General features: G+C 40.4%; 1 protein-coding gene across 8 annotated transcripts in view; it reads right to left on the bottom strand.

Annotated features, from left to right (window-relative positions):
- Positions 1 to 26638, bottom strand: part of Cfap46 (cilia and flagella associated protein 46) — a 126267-nt gene that overhangs the window by 46869 nt on the left and 52760 nt on the right. For all 8 annotated transcript variants that reach the window (XM_010620294.3, XM_010620301.3, XM_010620286.3 and 5 more), the window contains exons 28-35: positions 20684 to 20855; positions 19291 to 19496; positions 16955 to 17149; positions 16008 to 16157; positions 3916 to 4064; positions 2829 to 2927; positions 1208 to 1340; positions 175 to 321 (exon numbers count right to left, since the gene is read on the bottom strand). In XM_010620294.3, coding sequence (XP_010618596.1) covers positions 175 to 321; positions 1208 to 1340; positions 2829 to 2927; positions 3916 to 4064; positions 16008 to 16157; positions 16955 to 17149; positions 19291 to 19496; positions 20684 to 20855 — 1251 coding nt within the window. The remainder of the gene's footprint in view (positions 1 to 174; positions 322 to 1207; positions 1341 to 2828; positions 2928 to 3915; positions 4065 to 16007; positions 16158 to 16954; positions 17150 to 19290; positions 19497 to 20683; positions 20856 to 26638) is intronic.

Here is a 26638-nt window from a genome sequence, read left to right as displayed (position 1 = left end):
TGTGTGTGTGTGTGTGTGTGTGTGTGTGTGTGTGTGTGTGTGTGTGTGTGTGTGTGTGGTACTGAAGGACACAGAACAAGCTTCATGAGGGGCCTGTTTCCCAGCCAGAAGCATCTCAGTTGTGTGCAGGTGAAAGGAGCTAACTCGGAGGTGATGAACTGGGAGCTTCCTCACCTGGAAAGCCAGGTGAGCCTCTGACAGGAGTAGCCGTGCTGGCTGGTACAGGTCCATCTCCAGCAGGATCTCTGCCTTGAGCAGCCACAACTGGGGATAGGATGTGCCATCCAAGCCCTTTCCAGTCTCTTCATTTATCTTCAAAATCTGCAAGACATCATGATCCTAAACTGCCACTGTTCATGTCTGTATCCTGTGACATGCTTTGGTGAAAGGGGGTCTTATCCTCACTGGCACTCAGAAAGCTTGTAGGCCACTGCCCACTGGCAAACACCATGCCTCCTGGACACCTGCCTCTACTAATTTACTCCCTTACACCCGCCATGAGTTGCAGAGTAGGCACTGCCTCCCTTGTATCAGTGGTCTCCTCCCCTTTCTGTATACTCTGACCAGTGTGGATGGGTCACCAGTGTAGCTTAGCAAGGTCCATGACTGACCCTAAGCCTCCTGGACTTGAATTACTTGCTAAGCCTTGGTCCTGTTGGAGGAGGCTACACACTCTGAGTCCCAAGTGCTTTCTTATTGCATCTCAAATGTAAACTTTGATGGGCTCATGAATGGGGCTCAAAGTCTGGTACTCTACAGAATCAGGTTCCTGGTGTAAGAGCATGGTGGTTGGGAAGGCTCCTTCCTTTTGGGGAAAACCCAGAAAGAAACCCTGTTGGTCTAGAGGAGAAAGCCAGTTGGTGGTAAGACAACAGGGGCCTTGAGAGGCCAGTCTGGACCATGATGGGTGTCCCCAGGAACATGTCCTGCTCCATAGGGAACTCATCTTCTCTCACTCGCTGCTCAAGACCCTTGCAGCCCTGTTCCATGGCAATCTGTGGTGCACATACATTTCATCTTCTCTGGGGATTTCTAAGGCCCCAGGTGGGAACATACTTAATCAGTCTCTGGGTTTCCTATAAAACCTAACACAAGAGTGCATGCATTAAACACTTAACCGATAAACTTTGGCCTGCTGTATTCCACTGCAATTCTGTACAGCAGACACATCTTGCTATGGAATCAGTGCTATGCAAAATGAAGTTACCTTGTCTTGTGCTATAAGGGGCTTCACCTCTGCTGGGTGGGAAGGAGCCACTTGCTCAGTTAGCCCTGGATAGCTATCTTCTAATATGGGTTCCTTGTTTTTCTCTTTTTTCAGTGCAATCTCTTTTCTGCAGCTAATATAGGTAAAACAGACAACATGCAAGAGATGAAACAAAACAAACAATAAAAATGGTCAATTTTATTAGTAATCAAAGAAATGCCAATTAACGTAGCCATTAAATTAGTCAATTAAAGAAGTGCTCAGAAATTTCCAGAACTTATATCTGTAGTCTGTTCTTCTCTTACCGGAAGACTTAGAAGTTTAGTATACCCTCAGACTCAATCCCTTCAGACATGCCTCTCCCTGCACCCATCTAGAAAGGCAAAGCTCCTGAGTTCAGGGCCACCACAGAGGCCCTGGGTGGGCCCTGCATTCTCCTGCCATACCACCCTGGACCCCTTGTTCTAAGTTATCTGCCACACCAGTCTATAGTGGTCCTTTAAAAAATAGGCCAATGTGTCCCAAGGTCCACCCCATGTCCGCTCCATCTCTTAGCCTCTCTCTGGCCCACTCCTGTCAGGGACTTTTACACTTCCAGTTTCTCTGCTGAACCCTCTCAGGTCCCAGGCTTGTTTTCCCCAACTGCCCAGGCTTCCCCTAACCATCTAAACATAGAATCGAGCCACACCATCCCCCGACTCCTGGTATCACTGTACCTCATCCACCCTCAGGCTCTTTGATGCCCTAAGTTGCAGGGTATCAAGGACTGATAATGAGAAGGAACAGGGAACCAAACCCTTAAGAAGGAACATCCTCAGCAGCTATTTTTATAAAATGGAGAAAATGACCATGCATCAAAACATGAATGCAGGTTATTGCTGAACGATGGGCCCAGTGATAACATTTATTTCTTCCTTATCTATGTTTTCTAAAATTTGAAAAAGGAAACATTTTACCTACATAATAAGAAAAAATAAAATCATATTACTAAATTAATAAAATAGAATTGTACATAACCATAGTACAGAAATATATCCAAGGAAGTCTCTAAATCTAAAAGTGATTGCTATAGTAATGATAATTAATTTATTTCATTGTTAAACAGCCCTCTGTCAAAATGCTAAGGCATCTCAGAGTGTCCCAGCACCAGAACCTCATGTGACATGTCATGCAGAGACACTTTCATGACCAATGTCCCCTGGGAGAGAGCTAGAATGGACCCATGGACGGCCCCTGCCCCCACATCTGACCATTCCCCATTTATCCCCTCAGAGTGCCCACTCAGCTTAAGATTTCACTGAAAATGCAGGGAAAGCCACTGAAGGGAATTACAGCATGCTCCCTGTGTGCTCACGTTCCTCAGCCGCTGCCCCACAGGCCCTCCAGGCACTGGGGTGAGGTTCCAGCTGCAGTTGCAGCAGGGCCTGGGACTGAGAGGGCACACAAATGATTCAGCGAAGGATGTGTCAGATGGCCCAGGGCCACCTGGAGGTCCTGGGATTTATCCTATCAGCCCTACTCTTTGGGCAAGCTTTAGTCTTAATTGTACCATGTTAGAGGGAGAGGGCACACACCCAGGAGTGTACTGTCTTCTGCCCCCCAGTGCGCAAACTGTACACACCTGGCTTGCTCCATGTCCCCGATATATGTCACCCCAACCACCTCTTCATGATGAGTGGCTGCATCTTGCAACCTCAGATTGGAACACACCTGGGCGAGTCTGGGGAAAGGACCAATACAGACAAGGTATGCTGTTACAAAGGATGCCCCCACTCAGAAGAGCAAGGTGTACTAGATTTTGTGTGTTTATAAGAGTGGATGAATTATTTATTTATTGAACCATTATTTATTATACCTTTTAGTCCTTATTTACACTTTCAATTTCTCACATCAGAGAAACGAATTAGTATTTACACATGTGTCCTATTTATTTCACTTAAGAGTTTTGCATCAATGTATATCCATCTAGCTATATATGTCTCTGATTTCTCATTTTTATGGCTGAAATATGCCTGGATGATGTTTTCAATGATTTTAAAAGATAAGCAAAGTTACTAGGGAAAAGTAACAGGTGACTGCCAGATTTCAGTTACAAGTTTTTGAAATTACTCATTCACAGATTTGACTCACTACATCATTTACAACCTCAACTGTCTTCAGAGGTAAAATATGGCTCTTTTCAACTCTAGCACAGCTTCAGGCAGGAAGCTATGCCTTGAGTCTTGTTGAAAACACTTTTATTTGCCCCTGTTACCAAAACAAACAAACAAAAACAACACTTTCATTCGGACACAATTATAGCTTTATAGAAAAGTCACACAGACAGTCTCAAGCAATTACCCACAGGTCCAGTGTGAGCCTTCACCAACCTCATTCTTTTTATTGTCCTCTCTGTTCTACTCCCCCTTCTCCTGGACTCCTTGAAGTAAACAATATAAAATATTTTTTTATCCCTACATGCCTCATTGTGTATTTCCTTAAAGGAAGGTCATTCTCTCAGGCACAGGTAGACATTTTTAATATAAAAGGCCATTTTTTTGTATTCAAGTATTTTCACTTTTTTACCTATAAATCTTAGGTGATTCATTGTTTATGCAAATAATTTCAAAATTAATATTTTAAGATGCTGTTTGCTTTTATAATACTTTGGGCATGGTTTCACTCTAGCCAACTTAAACATTTCCATGGACATAAGGGAGTGTACTAACCGAAGGTGGTAGAGATCTTCAAGGCTCTTGCTTTCTACCACAGAGTTTGCAATGAGGGCACCAAGCTGCAGGACTGGGATGGTGAGCTCATGAAGGGACAGCTTCTGCAAGGCCTTGACCAAGTGGTCCAGGTAATATAAACTGTATGTCTACAAAACAAAACACACAGAAAACACATAAGGTTGCAGGAATGTTAGTTCTCCAGTTTTGGGCCAGCATGGTACCTGGCACATAATAGGTGCACAGCAAATGTTGGTGGGATGAAGGAACACTCTGCACTTTTCCTTTTCTCTCTCCATGGTAGGCTTCATTTTGTCACATGCAATGGCCTGTAATCATCAGTATCCAAGTATAAATAGCCTCAAAAGAGAAGCATCCATTTATGCATTTATTCTATAATTGATGTGTTTCATTTTTCACTAAAAACTACTGATAGATCAAAATCAGTGTTTTTCTATCACACATACAAAAAACTAAAGTTTTTTTTAAAAAATTAATTTTATTGGTACATCATTGGAAATTTGCACCTTCACATGATCTATCTTGCTTCTTATTCCCCATTCCTCTACCCTCCCTTCAACCCTCCATCCCTGCCTGTTTAAGAAGACTTTGTTTCCAATTTTCATTTTCTCATATTAATTCCATTCCCTTCTTTCCTTTCCCCTACACAGTCCATTTCCTTTCCCTTTTGCCCCTTTTCTCCCTACTTCACATTATTTGTTATATTTTTTAGTCCTTATTTACACTTTCAGTTTCTCACACTAGAGAAACTATTCAGTATTTATACAAGTGTCCTATTTATTTCACTTAAGAGTATCACATCAATATGCATCCATTTAGCTATATGTATATCTAATTTCTCTTTTTTTAATGGCTGAGTACTAATCCATTTTATAAAAAGTTTTTTTCTTAAACAATCCAAAAATTCATTTGGAACCATAAGAGACCTAGAATAGCAAAAGCCATTTTAGGCAACAGACACATGGCACCAGGTGTAACAATTCCCAATTTGAAACTATACTACAAAGTCACTGTGATAAAAACAGCATGGTACTGGCAAAGAAATAGGCCTGAGGATCAGTGTAACAGACTGGAAGACACAAAAACAAATGCAGATGTACTCAGCTACCTCATCTTTGACAAAGGAGCTGTCCATCCTCAGTGGAGGAAAGATAGCCTCTTTAATAAATGGTGTTGGAAAAACTGGAGGTCAACCTGACACAGATTAAAATTAGACCCTTATCTTTCACCATGCACTAAATTAAAATCCAAATGGATTAAAGATCTAAATATTAAAACAGAAACATTAAACTTGCTGGAAGGTAAGTTAGGCAAAACTCTGGAAGACATTGGTATAGGAAAAGACTTTATGAACAAATCCTCAGTAGCACGGGAACTAGCAGATAGAATCAACAACTGGGATCTCATCTTACTAAAAAACTTCTGTACTTCAAAAGAAACCATCAGCAGAACTAAGAGACAATCTACAATGTGGGAAAAAATTTTTACCAGCTGTACCTCAGACAAAGGACTATTATCAAGGATATATAAAGAACTCAAAACAATCAGTCCCCCCAAATATAAAGACACGATTCAAAAATGGGCATCTGAAATGAACAGACATTTCTCAGACAAAGAAGTAAAAGCAGCAAGAAAATATTTGAAAAAATGTTCCACATCACTGGTCATTCGAGAGATGCAGATGAAAACAACACTGAGATTCCACCTCACCCCACAAAGAATGGCTGCTATCAAGAAATCACACAATAACAAATGTTGGCAGGGTTGTGGGGAGAAAGGAACCCTTCTCCATTGTTGGTGGGAGTGCAGACTAGTGCAACCGCTATGGAAATCAATGTGGAGATACCTCAAAGAGCTTGGAAGGGAGGTTCCATTTGACCCAGCCATCCCTCTGCTGGGTATCTTCCCAAGAGAACTAAAAGAATCATATCACAGAGAAGTATGTGCACCCATGTTTATAGCGGCACAGTTTGTAATAGCTAAATCTTGGAAACAGCCTATTTGCCCATCCATTGGAAGCTGGATAAAGAAGTTGTGGTTTTTCTATAAAATGGAATATTACTCAGCCATAAAGAATGAGAAAATAGATTCATTCATAGGAAAATGGATACATATTGAAGATACACTCCTAAGTGAAATAAAGAAGTCACACATGTGTAAATACCAAATAGTTTCCCTGGTGTGAATATTCTGCAACAATGCATAAGATTCTAATAAGATTACTGAGATTTAGAAATGGGAAGAAAGGAGCTAAAGGTGTAGGGAAGGTGGGATTGGTAGGGGAAGAGTAAAAAGGGAAAAGAAAAAAATATGAGAGAATGAAAAGATGAAAATAAAGTGTTTGTAGATGGGGAGGGGAGGAGGGGGTGAAGGGAGGGCAGAGGTAAGGGGAAAAAATGAGAATCAAGACTTGTCATGTAAAGGTACAAGATCCCAACAATGAATGTAACTGTACTGTATCCCTAAAATGTACCAATAAACTCAATTAAAGCTGAAAAAAATTTTTTTCTTTTTTTTTTCTCCCATTAAGTTTATTGGTACATTTAAAGCAAACAGTACAGTTATATTTATCACTGGGATCTTGTACCTTTACATGATATGTCTTGGTTCTTGTTTTTTCCCCATACCCCTGCCCTCCATTCACCCTCTTCGCCCTTCCCTACTTACAAAGACTGTTTCCATTTTTTCCTTTTTTTTTCGCATTTTTTCTTTCCCTTATTTCATTTCCCCTACCCTTCCCACTTCCCCTTTAGCCATTTCTTCCTATTTTACACTCCCAGTTGTGACATCTGAACATTATTTATACTTTTAGTGTTTTACACCAAAGAAACTATTGGGTATTACTCATGTGTCCTATTTATCTCACTTAAGAGTATAGCCTCAATGGGCATCCATTTAGCTATAAATTTTTCTAGTTTTTCATTCTTTATGACTGAGTTGTACTTCATTTTATAGAAACACCACATTTTCCTTATGGAGTTTCCAGTTGAGGGGTATTTGGGTTGTTTCCAATTTTAGCTATTATGAACTATGCCACTATAAACATGGATGTACATATATCACTATGGTATGATTCTTTTAATTGTTTTGGAAAGATATCCAGCAGAGGGATGGCTGGGTCAAATGGGGCCTCTAATCCTAGTTCTTTGAGGTATCTCCATTTTGATTTCTATAGTGGTTGCACCAGTCTACACTCGCACCAACAATGGAGAAGGGTTCCTTTCTCCCCACATCCCCTCCAAAATTTGTTATTTGTTGATTTCTTGATAGTAGCCATTCTTTCTGGGGTGAGGTGGAAACTCAGTGTTGATTCCATCTGCATTGCTCGAATGGCCAGTGATGTTGAACACTTTTTCATATATTTATTTGCTGCTTTTACATGTTTGTCTGAGAAATGTCTGTCCTTTTCAGATACCCATTTTTGGGCCTTTGTGTTTGGGGGCCCTGATTTTTTTTTGAGTTCTTTATATATTCTAGATAGTAGTCCTTTGTCTGAGGACTAGCTGGTAAATTTTTTTTCCCCACATTGTAGGTTGTCTCTTAGGTCTGTTGGTGTTTCTCTTGCACTGCAAAAACTTTTTAATACAATGAGATCCCAGTTGTTGATTCTTTGTGCAAGTTCTCATTCTGCTGAGGATTTGTTCATAAAGTCTTTTCCTATGCCAATGTCTTCAAGAGTTCTACCTAATTTACTTTCCAGTAAGTATAGTGTTTCTGTTTTGATATTTAGATCTTTTGTCCACTTTGATTTTAGTTTAGTGCATGGTGAAAGATAGGGATCTAGTTTTAAACTTTGGCAAGTGGAAAACCAGTTTTTCCAAGAAGATTTATTAAAGGAGCTATCTTTCCTACAGTGAGGATGATTGGCTCCTTTGTCAAGGATGAGGTAGCTGAGTATATCTGGAATTGTTTCTGCATCTTCTAATCTATTACATTTATCCTCAAGTCTGTTTCTTTGCCAGTACCATGCTGTTTTTATCGCAGTGACTTTGTAATATAGTATCAAGTTGGGAACTGTGATACCCCCTGCAATGTTTCTGTTGCCTAGAATGGTTTTTGCTATTCTAGATCTCTTCTTGTTCCAAATGAATTTTTGGATTGTTTTCTCAAATTCTGTGAAATACACTGTTGGGATTTCAATCAGGATTGCATTGAGTCTGTATGGAAATTTTGGAAGTATGAGCATTTTCACTATGTTGATTCTTGCTACCCAGGAACAAGGGATGTCTTTCCATCTTATATCCTCTTCTATATCTTTTTTCAGAGTGCTGTAATTTTCAGTGTAGAGGTCTTTTGTCTCCTTCGTTAGATTTATTCCTAGATATTTCACTTTATTGGTGTTATTGTGAAAGGAGTTATTTCTCTAACTTCTCTCTCAGTGAATAGAATTATACAAATAACAATAGAATTAGAATAATTAGAAATATTCTAATTCTATTGTTATTTGTGTACATGAAGGCTATTGATTTTTTAGTGTTGACGCCAATATCCAGGTACTCAACTGAATCTGTCAATTAAGTCTAGAAGTCTTTTGGCAGAGTTTTTTATGTAGAGTATCGTATCATCTGCAAATAGTGACCTTTTAAATTCTTCATTTCCTATCTTTATTCCTTTTATTTCTTTCTCTTGTCTAATTACTGTGACTAATGCTTCTAGAATGATATTGAACAGGAGTGGTCATAGTGGACATCCCTGTCTTATTCCTGATTTTAGCATGAAGGTTTTCGGTTTTTGACCATTTAGAATGATATTGGTTGTTGGTTTTTCATAGACAGCCTTTATCAGGTTGAGATAAAGACCATCTATTCCAATTTTCTGTAGGTTTTTTTTATCATGAAACGGTGCTGAATTTTGTCCAATGCTTTTTCTGCATCTATTGAGATCTTGTTTTTTGGTATGTTTTTTGTTTTTGTTTTTGTTTTTTTTGCCCTGGACTCTGCTAATATAGTGTATTACATTTTTTGATTTACATATGCTGAACCATCCTTGCATCTCTGGGATAAATCCAACTTGGTCAGGGTATAATCTTCTTGATGATCTTCCGTATTATGTTTGCCATTATCTTAATGAGCATTTTTTCATCTATGTTCATTAGGCCTGTAGTTCTCTTGTTTGGTTGGGTTCCTCCCTGGTTTTGGAATCAAAATAATACTTGAATTTGGAAGTATTATTCCCTTTCAACTTCACTGAAGAGTTTAAAGAGTAGCGGCAGTAGTTCCTCTCTAAATGTCTTTTAGAATTCAGCAGTGAAGCCATTAGGGCCTGGGCTTTTCTTTGTTGGTAATGTTTTAATTACATTTTCAATTTCACTGAATGTAATTGGATGTTTAGACTTTTTATATCTTCTTTGTTTAACTTTGGAAGTTCATATGTATCTAGGAATCTGTCTATTCTTCTGTATTTTCCATTTTATTAGAGTACAGGTTTTCAAAGTAGATATTGATGATGCTCCAGATTTCTGGTGGGTCTGTTGTGACTTCACCTTTTTCATTCCTAATTGCATGAATTTGAGCTTTTTCTTTCTCTTGTTTTGATAAGGTTGGCTAAGGGTTTATACATTTTATTTATTCTCTTGAAAAACCAACTCTTCAATTCATTATTTTTTCTATAGGTCTCTTACTCTCCATTGTGTTGATTTCTGCTCTAATCTTAATTTCCTCCCTTGTATAAGTTTTCAGCTTGTCTTGCTCTTTTTTTCTAGAAGTTTAAGGTTAAGCATTAGGTTGTTTATTTGACCTGGCTTTGTTTTCCTAGTATGAGCATTTACTGTTATGAATTTCCCTTGTAGAACTGCTTTCACTGTGTCCCATAGATTCTTATATGTTGTACTGGCATTATCACTTAATTGTAGAAACTGTCTAATTTCTTTAATCTCCTCTGTGACCCAGTGGTTGTTCAGCAGGGGGTTATTTAATTTCCATGTGTTTGTGAGTTCTTGACATTTCTTAGGCTATTGATCTCCAGTTTAATTGCATGATGGTCTGATAATGTACAGGGGATAACTTCAATTCCTTTGCATTTACTTAGACATGTTCTATGAGCTAGCACATAGTCTATTTTTGAGAATGACCCATGTGCAGCTGACAAGAATGTATTTTCTGATTTTGTGAGTTGGAACACTCTGTAGACATCTATTAAATCCGTTTATTCTAAGACTTTGATCAGTTCTGTTATTTTGTTATTGAATTTTTTTGTCAAGATTATCTATTTGTGACAGTGGAATACTGAGGTCCCCCACTACAATTGAATTAGTGCTTATTTCCTTTTTCATATCCATTAATATTTGTTTTGTATAGTCGGGGATTAGTATTTGGTGCATATATATTTATGATTGTCAGTTCTTCCTCTTGTATTGTTACCTTTACAAGAATGTAGTGACCTTCTTTATCTCTCTTAATTAGTTTTGGTTTGAAATCTGTTCTGTCTGCAAATAAGATAGCTACCCCTACTTTTTTCCGGACTCCTATCTAATGGAGAACTGTTTTCCATTCTTTTATTGTCAGTCTATGAATTTCTTTGTGGATTAAATAGGTTTCTTGTATACAGCATAATGTTGCATTTTGATTCTTAATCCATTCTGCCAGCCTATTTCTTTTGATCAGTGAACTGAGGCCAGTAACATTGATGTTTATAACTGCTATGTATTGACCTTTCATTGTTATGTTATTTTTCTGTTGTTGGTACTTTTTATTTTTCCCTTTCTCCCTTTAATTTCTTGCTTTGCCTGTTAAATTTGCCCTGTTGACCCTTATGGAGTTGTGGTCTTCAGTTTCTTTTTCCAGGATATTGTTTAGAAGTGTTTGGAGTGCTGGTTTGGTGTTCATGAAATTTCTCAGGTGTTCTTTGTTGTAGAAGTATCATATTTCCCCATCAATTCTGAAAGACAGTTTTGCAGGATATGTCAGTCTAGGTTGGAGGTTGGTTGTTTTTTTTAGGACTTGAAATACTTTACTCCAGGATCTCCTTGATTTGAGGGTTTGTGATGAAAAGTCTGCTGTGATTCTGATGGGCTTTCCTATGCATGTGATTTGTTTCTTTTCTCTAATTGCTTGTAGTATTTTGTTCTTCTGTTGGGTTTTTGGGATCTTGATTATTATATGTCTAGGTATAGATTTCTTTTGATCATGGCTATTTGGAGTCCTATATGCTTCACTTATCTGTATGTGAAATTCTTCACCTCTGTTCTGGAAGTTTTCTATCATTAATTCTGTGAACAGATTTTTTTATGTCATTTCAACTTGCTCCTGCTACTTTATGGATTCATATCAGTCTTATATTATTCTTCTTTGCATCATCTAAGAGTTGTTGGATTGATTTCTCATGATCCCTTATTGTTTTTGAGAGATCCTTCTTTTCTTTCTTGCTTTTTTTTTTCTCTCATTGAGTTTATTGGTACATTTTAGGTATACAGTACAGTTACATTCATTATTGGGACCTTGTACCTTTACATGACAGGTCTTGGTTCTCATTTCTTCCCCTTGTCCCTGCCCTCCATTCACCCCCTCTCTTCCCTTCACCATTTACAAACACTTTATTTCCATTTTTTCATTTTCTCATATATTTTTCCCTTATTACCTTTCGCTTACCCTTCCCACTTTCCCTACACCTTTAGTGGTTTTTTTCCTATTTCACATTATCAATTATATCATTAGGATCTTATGTACTATTATAGTTTTTCACACCAGAAAAACTATTCAGTATTTACATATGTGTGACTTATGTATTTCACTTAGGAGTATATCCTCAATATGTATCCATTCTCCTATGAATGACTCCAATTTCTCATTCTTTATGGCTGACTAGTATTCCATTTTATAGGAAAACCACATCTTCTTTATCCAGTATATAACTGATGGGCAAATGGGCTGTTTCAAAGTTTTAGCTATTACAAACTGTGCCACTATAAACATAGGTGTGCATATATCACTGTGATATGATTCTTTTAATTCATTTGGAAAGATACCCAGCAGAGGGATGCCTGGGTCAAATGGAACCTCTAGTCCCAGCTCTTTGAGGTATCTCCATATTGATTTCCATAGTGTTCGTACCAGTCTGCACTCCCACCAACAATGCAGAAGGGTTCCTTTCTCCCCACAACCCCACCAACATTTGCTAGTGTTTGATTTCTTGATAGCAGCCATTCTTTGTGGTGTGAGGTGGAATCTCTGTGCTGTTTTCACCTGCATCTCTCAAATGACCAGTGATGTGAAACATTTTTTCAAATATTTTCTTGCTGCTTTTACTTCTTTGTCTGAGAAATGTCTGTTCATTTCAGATGCCCATTTTTGAATTGGGCCTTTATATTTGGAGGGTAATTGTTTTGAGTTCTTTGTATATTCTAGATAAGAGCCCTTTGAGGAGCAGCTGGTAAATTTTTTTCTCCACATTGTAGGTTGCCTTTTAGTTCTGTTGATGGTTTCTTTTGCAGTGCAGAAGCATTTTAATAAGATGAGATCCCAGTTGTTGATTCTTTGTGCTAGTTCCCATGCTACTGAAGATTTGTTCATAAAGTCTTTTCCTATGCCAATTTCTTCAAGAGTTCTGCCTAACTTATTCCAACAAGTTTAGTGTTGCTTTTTAATATTTAGATCTTTAATCCACTTGAATTTTAGTTTAATGCATGGTGAAAGATAAAGGTCTAGTTTTAGAGAGATCCCTCTTTTCATGATCACTGACCACAATCCTATCTTCTATATCTGAAATTCTATCTTCACATTCATTCATTTTGCTGTGGATGCTTTGTATAGAGTTTTGAATCTCCTGCATATTTCTTTGAATCTGTTTCACGGATTCCATTTCTTTCCTATGCTGGGCATTCATGGTTTCCATCATGGTTCTGAGCTCATCTACTTTTTAACATCTATTTCTGTTCTAGAGTCTCTAATCATGTCTTTCATTCTTCTTACCATCTCTGTGGTTACCTGGGGAATTATTTGTTTTAAATTTTTCTAGAGCCTTATTTATCTGTTATCATTTCCACCAGAGTTTATTTTTGGTGAGGTGGAAGTCTGTGCTTGTGTTGTGTTTAAATATTTTCTCATTTCTATTTTTGTCATTGGTCCTCTCCTTGGTTTAATTCCTGGGTTAATACTTTAATCTTCCAGATATATCTGGTATTTAGGTTTTGAATTTCTGATTACTCTGAGGCAATTTCATTTTCATTATACCACGAAGGACAAATGATTAGATCAATCACAACACCTTAGTCCAAGTGATACAATCAGCAACACAACAGCATCAAGCACAGCTTAGAAAATAACAATTTATGGTAGTTCTTAATCTATCACCTTTAACTGTGTGAATCAAATCAAAAGACCAAAATATGTTTATAGTGAATAAACTCTTCAATATATCAACTTTACCCTTCAGGATGGGGATTTAAGAAGGAGTTGGGGAGGGAGCAATAGATAGATAGGATAGAGAAAAAGGTAGGAGTGAGGTCAGAGGACACAGGAAAATCACACAAACTCTAGGGAGCTGTTAAAGAGAAGAGGAAAAGACAGAATAATATACACAAGAATAGAACAAACTAACAGCAATAGGGAAGGTAGAGACTGTAATCACTTTCTTTTATAACTAATGGAAATTCATATTTAGGCCATATTCTTAAGTGAAATAAATAAGACACACATGTGTAAATACTGAATAGTTTCTCTGCTGTGAAAAACTAAAAGTGTAAATAAGATACAAATTTTATAACTGATAATGTGAAATAGGAAGAGAAGGGCTAAAGCTGTAGGGGAAAGGAAATAAGGGAGAAGAAAAAATATGAGAAAAGGAAAAAATGGAAACAAAGTCTTTGTAAATAGGGGAGGGTGGAGGGGGTGAAGGGAGGGCAGGGGTATAAGGAAAAAAATGAGAACCAAGATGTCATGTAAAGGTACAAGATCCCAATGATGAATGTAACTGTACTGTATACTTAAAAAGTACCAATAAACTCAATAAGATAAAAAATAAAACTAGTGGCAATTGAGAGAAGGAAAAAGAGAAGAAAGGGAAAAGAAAGAAAATAAATTTGAATGAGGATAGAAACAGGAGTGAAAAGGGAGAGTAATTGAGATCAAGGTGGGAAAGAGAAAGAGAGAGAGGGAAAGAAAAGAAGATAAGAAACAGAAGATTAAAAAGTGAAAAAATTTTGATAAAAAAGAAAAAAAATTAAAAATGATTAAAGATAAGAGAAAAATATTACTTTGAAATAAAAAATACAAACAGAAATGGAGGGCCTCCTTCAGCTTATGACTCTGTTGACACAATAGACAGTATGATCAGGAGTGTGCAGATCTAATTTAATTAGTCTCAGCAAGCCAGCAGCTGTACCCCCTGAGGTTCAGGCTGATTTCTTTCATCAAGGACCAAGTTGAGATCTCTAACCACTTGCTGGGTTGAACTCTGCAAGGTCCTACTACAGGTTCCAGCAGTCTTTCCTCTGAAGTTAGATCAGGTTCCAATGTGAGGTGCTGGTTACTTCAACTTATCAACTATGGTGGTGTGGTGTGTCTTTATTGCAGATTTTCTTTACCAGTGGGCTTCAATTTTCATCTAGGAGCCTCAGAGAGGCCCTCTTTCTCTTGTTTGGGGAGCAGGGCTCAAGCACCACTGTGTTGGTGCCTGCATGGCTGGGCTCCTAGGTGCACTGGGCTGAAGGGGTGGGCCTGCCAGAGAGTCGCCAGCTGATGAAGGTCCCCTCTGGCACACTGGGTGGAAGGGGCAAAACACATTTTATTTATCTAGTCTGGGCAATTGGTCCAAGTTTTAGCTATTACAAATTGTGCTGCTATGAACATGGGTGCACATATATCACTTTTAATTCTTTGGGGAAGATACCCAGGAACTGAATAGCTGGGTCAAATGGGACTTCCAATCCTAGTTCTTTAGGAAATCTCCATACTGATTTCCATAGTGGTTGCACCAGTCTACACTCAAACCAGTGGTGGAGCAGTGTTCCTCTTTCCCAACAGACCCACCAGCATTTCCTATTAGTTGATTTTATGATAGCAGCCATTCTTTCTGAGGTGAGATGGAATCTCACAAATTTGCATCTCTCAAATGACCAGTGATATTGAACATTTTTTCTTATGTTTATTTGCTATCTCTACTTCTTTGTCTGAGAAATGTCTGTTTATTTCAGCTGCCCATTTTTGGATTGGGTCTTTAAATTTGGGAGGTCTGATTTTTTTTTTTAACCAGGGATTGAACTCAGGACCTTGCACTTGTGAGGCAGGTGGCAGAACCACAGTCCTTGGAGGTCTCATTTTTAAAAGTTCTTTATGTATTCTAGAGTGTAGGCCTTTGTCTGAGGAACAGCTGGTGAAAATATTTTCCCACATTGTGGGTTGTCTCTTCACACTATTGGTTGTTTCTCTTGCTGTGAAGAAGCTTTTTAATAAGAAGAGATCCCACTTGTTGATTCTTTGTGCTAGTTCATGTGAAACTGAGGTTTTCTTAAGAAAACCTTTTCCTAAACCAATGGCTTCAAGAGTGTTACCTAACATCTCTTTCAGCTGATTTAGTGTTTCTGTTTTAATATTTATATCTTTAATCCATTTTGATTTTAGTTTAGTGCATGGTGAGAGACATAGGTCTAGTTTTAATCTTTGGCAAGTTGAAAGCCACGTTTTCTAGTACCATTAGTTAAAGAGGCTATCTTTCCTCCAATGAGGGTGTTTGGCTCCTCTGTGGAAGATGAGGTGGCTGAGTGTGTCTGATGGTGTTTCTGTATCTTCTAATCTGTTCCACTGGTCCTCAGGTCTGTTTCTTTGGCAGAACCTACTTTGTGGGGACTTGTTTAGCATAAACAGGACCCCAATGCAGATGTAGTGCCAGATTCAGGCATCTGTACCTGAGTGTTGAGTACAGGCGGAAGGAGGTTTCCTATGGATGTTGGCAGTTGTTGGTGACAGAGGGTGTCTTGACTGGCAGCCAATAGCGGTCTTTGTTCCCTAAACTGGAGGTGAGACAGCTGCCCCCTTTCAACAATTCACTAATTCTGTTACATCTGGAATAGAAACCCCAAATGGAGGAGACAGTGCCGGGAAGGTAAACGGTCTCATTGCTTCCTCCTATCTACTTACTGGCTTCTGGATACTGGTGGAGTTCACAGTGAAGTCACTTTTATCTTGCTTGAATACAGACAACAATTCCTCAGGGCAAGAATAGGAGGCCCATTCTTCTATGCTGGTTGGTAAATCTTCAAGCTGTTTGCTGGAAGCCGGAGTCTGAGACTGCAGGAGAGAAAGGAGGGTTTGCTCTAAAAAGTGGAGGTCAGAAATGGATGCCTCATTGAACCAGCTGTGCAGTGGACAGTCGGTGACCTTGTGAAGACAGTACTCCTGCAGCACAGCCTTGGAGATGGTGACTGTACTGTGTTGCACAACTGCCCTCTCCCTGGAGCCCCATAGGACACAGCTTTGCTTTACTTCCTGCCCTGTATCCAACCTTGATGAGTGCCACATCAGAGATACATTTGATTTTATTTCCAAAATGCAGCTTCCACCTCACTTCCAAGAGGTAAAAACTATGCTTTCTCTCCCTCAGCACTCAGAACCCAACACTGAGGCTTGGCAGACTTAGAGGACTGGAGGATGGGTACTTGTCCCTCATCCCAGAGTCCAGCAAGCCAGCAGATATGTGGTTTCTTAGCCCGGCTTCAACAGTGGGGAAAGCCAATATTATCAGGGTGAAATGTATCCCGTGGTTGTATTACTGGCTCGCATGTATGAAAAGGCCAGGACCCTAGGACCCCAATAGACTCTGCCTGTTGCCCACAGCTTCTGAGTCAGCAGATGGGTTGTATGTTTGTGCAAATGTTGTGGTAGGGGGCTCACTCCAGGCATGGGGGGTAGGTTACTGCAGAATCATACTGGGAATGAAGTCACTGCCCTCATTTTACAGAAGAGGAAACTGAAGGACAGAGGTGATCATAAGGCCTGTGAGCCTGGTCCATGGCCCTCACCCTCTGCCTTCCATCTCTTTGAGTATGCAACATGACCTGTTTCACATCCTTGCCCTTCTTCCTCACCTTCTCCTCTTTCCCTTTCTCCTTCCCTTTTTCCTTTTCCTTCAGCTTCTCGTCCTTCTCCTTTGTCTTCTCCTTTTCTTTTTCTTTCTCCTTTTCTTTACTTTTTTCCTTCTCTTTTTTAAACAATGATAGTTGTGAACTGGTTGCTGCTAGAATTCTTTCTGAAATTAATTTTCCTCCTGTTAACAAAGAAATCTGGGGGAAAATGAAATCCGTATTGGTAACATTAAAAACAGACCCAGTGCCCACCTCCTGCCATACCTGGTTGGAAGAGAGTATCTGGAGCTGATAGTGTTGCTCAGCCCTGGTCGTGGCTGGTAAGCCCCCCTGCAGAACAGAGCTGACTCCCCACCAGTTGCTCAGTACCCAGTGGTTGCCCACAGTAGGAGCCCTTGTCGACATGGGGATACAGTCTGCACTCCCCAACTGGGGACCCAGCTGAATGTGCTCAGTGTGGAGGTTTCCTGTGGGCAAACTTATGACAGTCCCTATGGACCTCTTTCTGGGGACCAGGCCTCGGCAGGGCTAATGGTGGCTTCCCTGTAGAACTCTCAATGGGCAGGGGCTGCAGGACATAGTAGGCCTTGGGTTAAACCTATGCAGCTTTGGATGAGGTGTCATGAGGAGTAGGCATAGCCGTCCTCAAGGAGGACCTACTCTCCTCAAAAGGACCTTCTCTAAATGATTTTGTTATGGTCTCTAATGAAAAATGAATGGTGGAAAGGGTCTTTTTGGAGGTTGAGCCTGAACACTGGGGAAATGGATAAACTACTCATTTTTTTCTCACAGCTAAGGGGCACCCCCTTGTTCCTCAATACCCTACTGGGGATGTATGAAAACACCTGTTCTGATGGGCATTGCTCCTGGGGTACATAGGTGATCAAGTGCCCCACAGGAAAAGGTGCAAGGGAAGGACTACAAGGTAGCCCAGCATGGGTGGAGGTGAGAGACAGAAGGTCTTAAAAGCCTTTAGGCTGTGAGAGGATAGGAAGACTTGAGCTGAGGCAGTTTTGGGTAATGGCTGGGCAGGGTGCTAGATAGATTTTGGAGAGCAGGGGGGGCTGATTTGGGGGGCACAGTGATTTGCTTCCTTTGAGGAGCTCCAAGAACATGGACCTGGCAAGGTCAGGAGAAATGCAGATGGGACAGTTAGGAAGGCAGGAAGAATGTGGACATCACAGGACTGATATGTGTTTATTTCAGGGGTCTTTAGAAAATTTTGGGAAAGGCTTTGATTTCCTTTAAAAATACTGTTGCTCACAGAACTTTACTGTTTTCTGGATATTATTCTTTTCTTTCCTTTGTTTTGTTTTGTTTTTAATGGAATGTGCTGAATGTCTATAATTTTGTTCCAGATGACTGGAAAAGCTGATGCTGCTATAGATGCATAACATACTGCTATTATTAGTCTTTTTCTATAAATATAAATATATATACATATATTTATAAATTGAATTTTGGGAAACTTTAATGGTGCTGCCAACTTTGGAAAAAGTCAACCCAATTTACTGTGTGAGCTGGCACTGTACAGAAATGGACAGCCATACTGGCCTAGAAATGTTAATTTTTTTTAATTTTTAATTTTTATTTTTTTATTCCATGTGTACAGGGGTAATGCATTGTACTAAATATGTAAGATCGTATCTACGTGGGTTTGATTACAGAAACTAATAAAGTATTCTCTAAGTAATGATAAAAAGAATAAGATAAGACTACAAGAGCAAGAAGCAATTTAAATATGTTCAGGGACCATTTTCATCTTCAGAATTAAGGATTATTTTAATGTTACATCATTGCCTTTTCTCTTTTACTTTCTTTTTTAGTTTTATTTTAGGATTCCCTATTTTTAATGTTCATACAGAGATTTCTTTAACTGAAATACTGAATAGTTTCTCTGATGTGAAAAACTATAATAGTACACAGGATCCTAATGAGACCATTAATAATGTGAAATAGGAAGTAAAGGGCTAAAGGTGTAGGGAAAGTGGGAAGGGTGGGGGAAAGGTAGTAAGGGAGTGGAAAAACATATGAGAAACTGAAAAAATGGAAACAAAGTGTTTGTAAATGGGTAGGTGAGGAGGGGGTGAAGGGAGGGCAGGGACAAGGGGAAGAAATGAGAATCAAGACCTATTATGTAAAGGTACAGGATCCCAATAATGAATGTAACTGTATTGTATACCTAGATTGTACCAATAAACTCAATAAAAAGAAAAAAAATACTGTTGCTATTTTCCAAAGGAAAATGCCAATGTGAGTCCTACAGGTACTGGCCCCAGGGAGGGGAAAGTGGGGCAGCAGTGCCCCCATGGAGCAGCTCGGCACCTCAGCTGTCTTACCTGCCAGATGCGCCTGAGAAAGGTGTAGGCCATGAGACAGTCATCCTCGTAGGCAGAAGAGCTGGGGGACACCATCAGGGCTCGTAGGATGTGTGCCCGGGCCAGGGTTTCCAACTGTTTCACGTTTTGTAACTGCTCCAAGGAGAGCATGTCCATGTCTTGGGTAACAGGCCCTTCCTCAGGTATCTGAACAGGTGAGTATTGCCCTATACAACAGGATTGTCCACAGCTCAGGACAGGCCGGAATCACCACATGGGAACCAGGTCATCCCTCTCTTTCCTGGTGATTTGCATGTGTCAACCCAGCCACGAGTCCTCCCAGGCCCTCCTGACCCTGCCACACTCCATGTTCTCTGCCTGTCCTGGGCTGTTTGCCGGTAGACAACCATCCGAGCCAGTTACTCATCTGAGCAATTCCTCCATGTCTTCTAGGCCTTGAGAGGCAAGAGGCCCATCTTCTGGGAAGCAGAAGGCTGCTGGCCCCAGGCCTGGTGGGTGGGTGGGGTATCCTGTGCCCCTGTGGCCTACCCTTGGACTAGCTGAAGTGGTGAGCCATGAGCTGTCGCTGTGGTTTCTATTTGGCTGGTTTGGGTTGGGCTTCTGGGGCCCTGACTTGCTAAACATGTGGGCTGGATGCTGAGTGGATGGTTCACATGCTTCTCTGGCACATAATGGGGTGCTGTCCCTGGAACTTGCCTCTTCCTTTGCCTGACTTCTGCAAGGCCAGGTTACAGATGGTTTAGAACCTGAAGAGGGTGCCAAGGACCCTGTCCTGAGGCCTGTGTCACCACACCCTGCTGCATGGAGACCAGACCCTCGGGGCTTGTCTGCCTTTCTTGGTGAGACTGCTATTTTGAGAGACTATAGCTCTACTTCCTTGGTCAAGGCTGAGGTTTGTCATGCTTCAACTTTTCACAGAGCTGCTCAGGTACCCCCAGACTGCCTCCAGAGGGCCCTGGGATCTGCTCCTAAGGCAGGGCACCTTAGTCTCTACAGCAATGGCTCCCTTTCCTGTCCTAACCCATATGTCTAACCACTTCTTTGAGGGCCTGAGGACTCTGAGACTGACTTTCTCGCCATCCTTAAGCAGGCTCAGGCCCAGTGACTACTGGGACAGTGGCACTGATGAGATCAGCATTGCCCAGCACTTCTGGGAGACTCTGAGCCTGCCTGTGAAAATAATCTGACAGTGGTGAGACCGGCTGCTCCCTACCCTATGGAAGTGGGTTAGAGCCCACTCCCCAAGTTCAAACAGAGTTTCTCTAGGTCAGCTTGGCTCTGGGAACATTCTTTGTTGGTTACAACAGCAGCACACTCCTTGAACACAGAATAGGTGTGGCCCCACAAGAACAACGACCCTGCAAAGTGAAGGGTCCATGGGAAGCATCCTTACCTTCTGATGAAGGTTCCAGCTTGGAGACATCTCCTGAGGGTTTCATGGCCAGCAGGATGTCAATTGCCCATGTGAGCTGGGAGATCACATCTTCAAAAGGAAACTGCTTGTGGTACAGCCACTCACTGAACTCCATGATATAGTCAATCTTTTGCCACTCACTCTCTGGTTTCTTTGGGACAAGACAGAAAAACATGTTAAAGGGTCTGCCCTAAAGGAACTTGCATTGAGGAAGTGATCTAGGGTATGAAATACTCTGCCAGATCACAACACTATATAGTTACACTGGAGCACACTTCTAAGGATACTGGTTTTGTCATCAAGGCTCTTAGAGATCTCCAATTGTAGACATATGTGTTAGGAAGTCCTCCAGCCCTCAGTTCCATTTACAGGCACCTGATGCCCACAGTCTCTGTTTCTTCATGCTCCCCAACCTCTCACAGTGTCTCTTGCACCACAGAAGATGCAGTGTTGGACTCTAACAATCCAGCCTTGTGTGTGTGGGTCTTGCCTGGATCATTCAGGAGTTAGACTTATCTCCCAAGAGAGAAAGGACAAGGAAAAGGCAGCCCAAATCCTGATACAGCATATATTTAGCCAATGATAAGAGAGGCACCATCCCAGCTCTGAGCCTGGTGCTAACAAATGGCACACTGACTCCATTGCACACTATCTTCCTTCCCAGGTCTCTTCCTGGACTGAGGAGCTGCACCTGGTATAACTCCCAAGGCAGGTCACAGCCCTCTCTGTATACTTGCCTGTGTATTCAATCCATAGACACCCATGGGAGGAAAATATGTGTCAGGCTTCTCCCTCGTGGGGCTCAGAGTATGACCACTGAACAGAAAGACCAAATATAGTGGGTGGAGTGGCAATCCTTGACAGCAATTGGAAGAAGTGAGTAGGATCCCAGGGCATCTAGGGAAGAGAGCACCTAGATGTGGGCCTTGATGTGAGCCTCCCTGTGGGAGGACCATGACTGAGGTTCAGTGGGAGTGGGCTGAGAGCCTGCAAGTCAGGCTACCGTGTGATGACTCAAGAGTGCAGAGGGGTCGGCTCTGTACCGTTGTCCACTGCACAGTGCCAGGAAAGAAGGCTGGTTAGAGGCTGTTATGCAATGCTGGAGTGGGAACCAGGTGACAAGTAGTGGTTTAGCCTGGGTATATTTGAGGGTGGAGCTGATGACAGAGTATATGATAGGAAGATATGGGGTGTTAGTGTGGGTTTGGGTGTGAGGGGGTAAGTCCATTAAGTAGGGAAATAGCTGACCTCATCTAGAAAGGAGGATGACAGCAGGGAAAGCAAGGAGTTGGATCCAGGTCTGAAATGTGGTCAGATGAAGGGCCAAGCAAGTGGCAGATATACAGTTCTAGAGGGTCTGAACTGGAGACTCACTGTGGGGAGAACTAGTGTGGTCCTGGCTTGTAGCTAAGGGCACTAGGTTAGATCGCCAAGGATATGAAGGTCCAGAGAAGGGGTGAGGCCCAAGCCTTAGTCCAGGCCCTCCTCCCTTAAGAAGAGGAGAGTAAGGTTTGAGCCAGCCAGGGAGTGAAGCCACTGAATAATGGAGGGAAGTACACCCCTATGAGGCCCAGAACCAACTAGAAACACTGTTAGTGGCTTTGAGGAAAGCTGTACAGGTGTGGGAAGGGGCAGGGGCTTTGATGGAGGGGTTCAGGAGAAAACAAATAATCCTTTCAACATGTATTGCTGGGTAACTAAGGTGTTCACAGGTTAAAGAATGAAGCTGGATCCCTGCCTCACACCATATGCACAAAGTCAGAATGGATCAGTTTCCTGAATGTAAAGAGCTAAAGCTGTAGAACTCCTAAAATAAAATAGGATCACATGTGTCTTCTGAGATAGAGTACCATTACCATAAACAAAAACAAAAAAAGAAAGAGATAAATTGGACTTCATCAAAATTAAAAACTTTTATGGTAACAATAAAGTGAAAAAGTGGTTGAAAATACAACCTGTGAAATGAGAGAAAACATTTGCAAATCATATATTGATAAGGGACTACCATCCAGGATACATAAGGAACTATTACAACTACATGTTCAAAGGACAGATAACTGAGTTTTAAAAATAAACAAAGGAAGGTGGTAGAATGCTACATAGCAATAATTCACCCTCTCCAAGATTTGGAATCTGGACACTAGAAAGAAGAGAAAGGAGGGAGGTAGATCCCTGGGACCAGGAAGAATCTGAAGGGAAAATCCAAGCATATGGGAGGAAGGAAGGGGCAGAAGCAATCTGTACTTTATCACTGATTTCTGGATTATAACAACAGAAAGGAAGTCCAAATTTACAGAGACACAGTGAAAGTGGGTGACTCCAAAGGCTCTCAGGGAGAAACACAGCAGTAGGAAAGAGCAGTGGAGATTGTGCCCTATAATAGCTGGAAGTGATTCTAGTCCAAGCAACTGCCATATTTCCTGAGAGGGAGCCTGGTCAGACTCCATTTAGGGAGGTGCCAGCTGAACTGGAGACTCAGAGCAGCTGCAGGATGCCTTTATCTCAGGGCTTCCAGTGTTAAACCTCCATAGTGACTGGGAGATGTCAACGGTCAGGGAGCTGCGGTCAGGCTGGCATGAGACACACAGAGTGTTATAAGATAAATGACTCAGGCCCCACCCCTACAACCAGAGGTCAGGTTCAGTTTGAATTTCTGTGGATTTAAAAGTTCCAAGTCAGCACACTGCCCTAATCCTACCACCAGCTCACTAGGATTATCCCGCACAGGTCTGGGATCTAACTACCTCGCTTGTATAACAATGAGACCAGAATCACACCTTGGATTAGACACTGCCACAAAACTGTAGAACCCAGAATATAACCACAGGTTTGTATCACAGAGAAATTCTTTTATTTTTCTTTGCTAACTGGTCTTTTACATTTGTTTTGTTCATTTAGGGTTTTTTGAATACTTGTTTTAGTTTTTTGTGTGAATATTGTTTTTAGTTTTATTTTCTCCTTATTTCCTTCCTTCCTGTCTTCTTCACCAGTTTGCTGAGGCTTGGAGAGTCTTTTGACCTTCAGCCCTGCTTCTAATCTTTTTCTTTTTTCATTTCTTTCATTTTTTTCCTCTTCTATTTTTAATTTTTCCCCCTTAGGGTAAATTGCTCCACTGAATGAATATTTATTGTATATAATTTTTTGATTTGTCTTATATTTTGTAGTAAAACTATAAATTTTGTACCTGGAGTTAAAGGTAGTAAAGGCAGTAAATTATTAGTTTGTCATTTTCTGGTCTGTGTTTATGCTATTTTTATTACTGATTGTACCACTGTACCCAAGGTGACATAATTGTTGTGATTAATTGGTCTTCCTTGTTTGCCAATACCTAGATTGTCTAGGGATTATAAACAATGCTACACCCTAGTACCAAATAACTGGGTGTTAGGCCAAATAGGCTGCAACCTTTCATCCCTAATAAATAGAAGAGGCTGGATCCTGGGACAGACTCAAAGGCCAAAAAGCCAGCTACACCTAGAAGACATCTCTGAAAAGTAGTCATTTCCTTAAGAGGTCTTGATATTACTAATAAAGCTACCTATCATAAGCAATTCACAAGCCTCAACACAGAAAACAAATAAATAACAACAACAAAAAAAGAGAAAACATGGAAGCAAGATGCAACCCAATACCTCCCTCCAACTCACTCAAGGCAAATCCTGTGGGAATTGAGGTGGAAGAAACAAAAAAACAAAACACTCAAAAACCAAAACAAAAAACAACAAACAAACAAAATTTCCTGAAATGGTAATAGCAGAAGTAAAAAAGCAGATGAATAACTCTCTTGACAAAACCAAAACAGAAATAATTACACAGATAATTAGAGATGATGACTAAAATGGAGGAAATGGTTAGTGAAACAAAGCACATACAGATTAAAAAATAGTAAAGCTTAAGAAAGACAGGAAAACCATGAATGACAAACACAGAGAAGAAATAGAATCCATGAAACAGATTCAATCAGATATACAGGAGATTAAAAATTCTACTAAGAATATACACAGCAGAACCAAACAATGTGAAGATAGAATATTAGATCTAGAAGACAGGATTGCAGTTGACAATTACCAAATGAAAGACTTCTTAAAAACAGCAAACAACCATGAAAAAAAAAATCAATTCAACAACTGCTAGATGATGCAAAGAAGAGTGATATAAGATTAACTGTAAACAATGAAAAATCAGAAGATAGCACAAAGGACATAAAAAACTTGTTTACAGAAGTAATAGCAGAAAACTTTTCAAGCATGGAAAAAGAATTTACAATGAAATAAGTGAGGCATATAGAATGCTAAATAGCCACAACCAGAAAGAAAAAAACTACACCAAGGTATAAATAGTCCAGATTCTAGAAATTCAACACAAGAACAGAATATTAAAAGCTGTTAGAGAAGAGAAACAAATCACTTATAAAGGAAAGTCCATTAAAATCACAGCAGACATCTCAACACAAACCCTTAAATCAAGGAGTGCTTGGAGCAAAGTATTTTAAGCCATAAAAGAAAACAAACTCCAACCCAGATTGGTATATCCACAAAGTTATCTTTCAAAATTGATGGAGAAATATGAAACTTCCATGATAAAGAATACCTGAAGAAATCAATGATCACCAAACTAGCATTCCAAAATATTCTGCAGGGCATTTCAGAAAAAGATAATGAAGATAATAATTTCAAGAATTCCAATAAAATGATTCCATCAGGCAAGGTAAGCAATTAAATAAAAGGGGAAAAAAGGGAACCAACAACAGGAAAATGATATAATGACAAGGATAAGTCAATATCTATTAGTCATAACCATCAATTTGAATGGTCTCAATTCACCAATCAAATGAAACAGACTGCCAGAATGGATCAAGAAATGAGATCCAACAATACATTGCATAAAAGAAACACATTTAACTCATAAAGAAATTCAAAGACTTAAAGTCAAAGGATGAAAAACAATGCTCTATGCAACAGGAAATGGGAAAAAAGCAAGGGTGTCCATTCTATTTGCAGACAAAGTGGATTTCAAGCTAAGACTGCTCAGAAAAAACAAAGATCACTAGATCCTTATTAAGTGAATAATCAAAGAGTAAGATAACAGAAGGAGAACCACACCTGCTCCTGACCCAGCTGCCATCACTCAAACGCTGGGAAGGTAGCCGCACGGGTGCCCCTGAACCCCCACAACCCCCCCCACTCTCAGACCTCCGGATTGTGACAGTCTTTGGACCCACTCTGCAAAGACAGAGGTGGTCATCAAGGGTATTTTTCTGAGTTCCCAACTTTGAATATCTTTAAAGAAAGGGCGTGGGAAACCTGTAATAGAACATTGCGGAGTTCAACCATTCAGAAGGATGGGGAACTCAATCTGGGCCTTGCAGCCCGAGGTCAGTCAGCATCAGGGGATTAAGCCATCAGCTAACTGAGATCAGGGATCTTGCATCCTCGCTCTGTCTGAGCCATTAAATGGTAAATACACTATATTGAAATTTTGTTCACTGCAGACATGTTCTGGACTGCTTCTTGATTTCAATTTAATTCAAATGATTTAAGGGTGATAGACTAGTGACTACCACAGGTGGACGGTGTCCAAGTTGTGCTTGATCTTAATGTGTTGCTGATTGTATCAGTTGGGGTAAAGCATTGCTGTTGATTTGATGAGCTGTTTTCTCTGATGTTATGAAGATGAGAATGTCTGTGGGTCGTTAGAGACACAGAAGCTACTGTACAACTATATCAGGAAGATTTGGGTGATAATCCAGAGATTAAACCAAGGACAGTCTGACAACAAAAATTAAAATGAGAAAACACTTAAGCAAGACACAAGGACAGATTTCCAGTTCACCAATGGCAAACAGTAGGGCAAATGAGGATGAAAAGGCCGATAGTGAACCACCAGGACACCCTGAACTCAAAGCACAGGAAGTAACAAAACAGATCAATCAGG

This window comes from Fukomys damarensis, unplaced genomic scaffold, assembly GCF_012274545.1.
Source record: "Fukomys damarensis isolate Sample0158 unplaced genomic scaffold, DMR_v1.0_HiC HiC_scaffold_8, whole genome shotgun sequence".
Lineage (NCBI taxonomy): Eukaryota > Metazoa > Chordata > Mammalia > Rodentia > Bathyergidae > Fukomys > Fukomys damarensis.
The sequence above is the reverse complement of the archived record's forward strand: the minus strand, read 5'-3'. Positions and strand labels throughout refer to the sequence as shown.